The 4,711-nt window shown below is 43.3% G+C and overlaps 1 protein-coding gene across 2 annotated transcripts in view; it reads right to left on the bottom strand.

The window, feature by feature from the left end:
- LOC101856623 (bone morphogenetic protein 2) overlaps window positions 1–4,711 on the bottom strand; it is a 65,475-nt gene that overhangs the window by 12,494 nt on the left and 48,270 nt on the right. For both annotated transcript variants that reach the window (XM_005111767.3, XM_005111768.3), the window contains exon 2: window positions 3,058–3,801. In XM_005111767.3, coding sequence (XP_005111824.1) covers window positions 3,058–3,801 — 744 coding nt within the window. The remainder of the gene's footprint in view (window positions 1–3,057; window positions 3,802–4,711) is intronic.

Raw genomic sequence — 4,711 nt, 5'->3', positions numbered from 1 at the left:
TCTGTCTGTCTGTCTGTCTGTCTGTCTGTCTGTCTGTCTGTCTGTCTGTCTGTCTACATCAGATTCTTGCTAGATTTATGTATTTACTGAGAGGACGCCTTTGCAAGACTTTGATCATATTTCACATAATCCACTTTTCTGCTAAAATTCAGAGGCCCTGTGGTCAGTCGAAAGGAACGAGTCCGAAGCAAGCGTGAATAGCATAACCGGTTTCCACGAAACAAGCAACGTCAAAGTACACCAAATGTTTCCATCTTTTTAAAAGTAAAGCTTAGGAAAATTTCACGGGGACCGAATAATAAGAAATGCTGAAGATATACTCGAATCAAAATGATGATTGGAGATAATTGAAAGGGCATGGGGGCGGGGGGAGGCAAGATGGAGATGTCTAGCGGAGAGAAAACAGAAGAAGGAATGTTATTAAAGGTATACTTGAGCGAAAATGCTAAACAGAAAAGACGGTCGCCGCTGAATAAAAAAAACAAAGCAAATTTCACGAACAATGGGAGCCCCACAGCAAATTTAAATGTCAGAAAAAAAGCCCAAATTAGACTCAATTGCGCATGCAGAGGCAAGTTTCGTGAAGGAAGGTTGGATAAGCAAGTCAGGAACCGTATTTCTCGTTACTTTTGCCTTGCTTAATTCTTTTTCCAAAATGTATTTTAAAAAACGTCACCAGGTTCAATAGGCAAAGGAAAGCTCTTGACAAAAGGAAAACAAAAGCAGATAAACTGTGTAAAGAACATTGGCCCAACCAAGTTCACGGCGTATACACAGATGCTGGGTGACACAGACAGTTTTTCCACTGGAGATGTAATTTGTTAACTCTCCACTAAAAATAAATTAAAAGCGGAACAAAACTACTTGGGTTTGAAATAAATGAAACAATTAAATTCGGAGTGTGCAAAAGTTGGGTGATTTTGTCTCCGCGACAAAAGGCAAAACAATACAGGGTTACACAGATTAGCAGCAAAAACCAACACTCACATCCACACATACACGCGAAGATTCCAGCGTCTGGCTTAGTGCATGATGCAACCAAATAATAAAAATATTATTATTGTAGCTTTGGAAGATCTCTCAAAAGCTTCACTGTTCTTCCAACACATTTCCTATGTCCATGCTTTTTACAGGTAATTTGTTTTGGGACTGTCGTTGGATTCCGTTTGGGTTACGCACTCCTGCACTCACGCAAGCACGCACGCATACTCGCACGCACGCGTGCATGCGAGCTCACGCACGTAATATTATATAGACATCCGTAAACACACACATGAAACAGGGACAAGCACACACACACACACACACACACACACACACACACACACACACACACACACACACATGTGCAGACACACACATAAATGTGTGCACACACAAGTATAGATACACACGCACATACATGAGCACACACACTCACACATACACACACACAAACACACACACACACATACACACACACGTGCGCACGCACACAAAATCACCAGCTCGTGAGTTGTACCTCATTTGTCACAAGCCGAGAAATCCCAGCCTTTGAACAAGTCCGAGAACCAGTGTGCGATAAAAGTAACCCAGCAGACTGTAGTTATCAGCCTTTGCATTGTTAGCGAATTTTCGAGTTCTTGGTGTCGATTAAGACGCCTCTGATAAGAACGCGGAAAGGGGGGAATAGGAGAAGGAGCGGTCTGGAGGGGAAAATGGGTGGACGTTCACAACACCCTATACAAGCGTTTGCCACCCACTATATCTGTCCACTTTCTTAAATCTTGATAAGGGTGCGCGCCGAAAGCTCAGTTGGTGTCACGCTGGACAGGAATACGGATGACCCTGGCTCGAATCTTAGTTTAGTTTTAGGAGAGGTTTTACGGCGCTCGCAACTGCATGAGGTCATATGAGCGCCAGAAGATAAGAGGTGTTACAAGAGAGTAACAAACATAAAAAAAGAAGGGCAGATAAGGACGATATATGTTTGATACGAAAGAAGAAGCAAACCACACCAGAGCACCTGCCAACCACCCACTGGCTTGAATCTCAAACAGGACGTTCTTAGTAGTGAATGGTTTTAAAAACTCCACAACTGTTTCGCTAAGTTTGTCCTAAATGAACACTAAATTTGAAAGTCGTTTCTCTTACTCGTAGATAAACTGTTTACTGCAGGCGACACCACCCCATCAAGCTGGGAGGGCTTGATTGCAGACTGCAGTTATTGGAAACTGGCTGAGTGGGAGTTGAGTAGATGGGGGAGGGGGTTCAGTTGGAAAAAAAGGGGGAGGGTAGTTTTAGTACGAATTGAATGGCACTTGCAACAGTTAGGTCATCTAAGTGCCAAAGAGTTGTGGAGTTGCTGGAGAGTTACATACAAAGAAAAGGAGCAGGAAAGATAAGGAAGAGGTATGTTTAATTTTATAAAGATATGAAGCAAACAATACAAGAGCGCCAGCTAACCATCCACACGAGAGGCTGGGGTGGAAGGGGAGGGGGGTGGCATAGAAAGTGGAGGTCAGATTTTCTAGTAAGAGTTTTACGGCACTGGCAACACTATGAAAGGTCTCATAAGTGCCGAAGATTAGAGAAGCTGCAAGAGATTAACAAAAAAAAAAGAAAAAAGAGGCAAGATAAGGACGATATATATTTGAGCACCCACCAACCACCCACGGCGGAGAGCAGTATCGGCACCCGCTCAAGTATGAGTGTAATTCAATCAACTGCAGTAACTGCGAAAAGACCTGTCTCTCCAAGATAGGACTATAGAGCCTCAGCACACGCTGCAACTCAACAAGACAACTAAGGTGCACAACCCATGTCCCTTGAGACAGTGGGATGTCAACAACAAGTTTTTGTTTGTAGCAAGAGTTTTACGGCCCTTACAACACAAAAGGTCATATACGTTCTAAAATTTAGAGACAAAGAAAAGAAGGAGGACAGATAAGAATGACAGATGTGTTTAATGTAAGCGAAGGAGCAAACCTCACCAGACTGTCTGCCAACCACATACAAACAACACGTGCATCACAGTAAAATACTTTGACGGGATAAGAAAAGGAACGGGGCACTCACCTGTGTGTAAAAAACTCCTCACTGTATTTGCAGCTATCAATCCAGTTCCTTTGAGCTTCAGGTAAGTGTTCGGTCTTTTCGAATTTTCAACTTGTGTTCTGTACAAATCCAACATATACTCCGGGACTTTGAATTTCTTATTAATCCTTGGTCTTTGCTGGAGTCCAACATGTTTTAAAAATAATTTTTCCACCGCGTTTAAAAGCTTCTTCTCCTTTTCCGAAGCCCCAAGTTTGAATTTCGCCCGTTTTGTGATTGAAATATCGGTGGACTGGGTGGTAGTCAATGCTTCGTGTTGATTGGATGAAACCGCGCCAGGCATTTCCATAGCGTTGGAATCTGTGTTTTGATTGGCTGACAACGATGAAGCGTCTTGTTTCTCGCTGTCCGATTCGCTGTTGCTGAGTATGCTTGAACCTTCTGATTGAGACTGCACGTTGGATGAGGGCAGCGATGACGACGAAGGTGGCGCTGATGACATGAATGACTCGGGCAAAAACGATAACGTTGACGATAATGGCGATGACGACGACCAAAAAGGGGACGGAGGTGAATATGAAGGTGACAACGGGGGCGGTGGTGGTGTTGTGGATGAGGATGATAATGATGATGAAGACGACGAAGAAGTGGAAGACGATGAAAGTGGTGAGCCCCCACTTGCAAAGGCAAGCCTCAGTCCCAGCAGCAGTATCAATAGGGTCACGTGATAGCAACAAGACAGCCCAATCATGCTGGTGTGGGCACCTGCGGGGAAACGAAAAGAAGCAATCAATTAGACATTCAACGACTAACGATATCTGTATTGGCTTTTGTATGAGTGAAGAGAAACACGTCGACACAATAATGGGCATGCAGTACTGTGGAAAAAAAGGAAGATAGACACACAGTAACAATAGAGTGAAAGTAAAGAAGTAGAACCTACAAGAGGCGCCCTCCAACCACCCACGACCAACGATACCCTCCGTTATAGTTCAATAATTTGTTATCAATGCCAGTATGTTATCTGATTTTGGAAGTCATGGCTTTTGAGACAAGAAGTAGATCGGCGTCTATAGTGTAGTAGTTTGGCACTTCGCCGTCGCTTGCAAGAAATTCAGGAAGCGGAAAATATGGCATCCTTGAAGGAAAGAACAGAAGAACGTTCAACCAGATATGCAATGGCACAATCAGGGGAAAGACCCTCGGCGACATTTTGGAGAGAGCAACGGAGCACCAATGGACATGTCCGGAATGCAGGGATGTTGCTTCTTGAAACAATGAAAAATGAACAATGCAAGCGATTCGAGTTCGATCCCTGTATAGGGAAGGACTTTTATCGAGCTTTCGGTTTTTTTTCTCTGTTGGGACGTTGTATCCCACTAAACCCGAGCTGGAGCAGGGTTGTGAAGCTCGCTATCTTAAATTATCTAAATTATGACGACTTTTACAAACATATTGCTCAAAATTTTGTTTTGGGTTTAAAATTGCAAAATTGTACAGGTTTAACACCCCTTGGAATACTGTAAAATTGTGTAGGAATTTAACGTCCGTCCCCGAAAGGACAGCACCACATGAGAAAATTCGTGTCAAGTGTCATTCCCATGGATACAGCGTCGACGATTAGACATGTGTCGTTCAAAAAAAAAAATTCAAAATTATTACTGGGCACTGAATA

This window comes from Aplysia californica, unplaced genomic scaffold, assembly GCF_000002075.1.
Source record: "Aplysia californica isolate F4 #8 unplaced genomic scaffold, AplCal3.0 scaffold01116, whole genome shotgun sequence".
Taxonomy (NCBI): domain Eukaryota; kingdom Metazoa; phylum Mollusca; class Gastropoda; order Aplysiida; family Aplysiidae; genus Aplysia; species Aplysia californica.
This window is presented reverse-complemented; position numbering and strand designations above follow the sequence as displayed.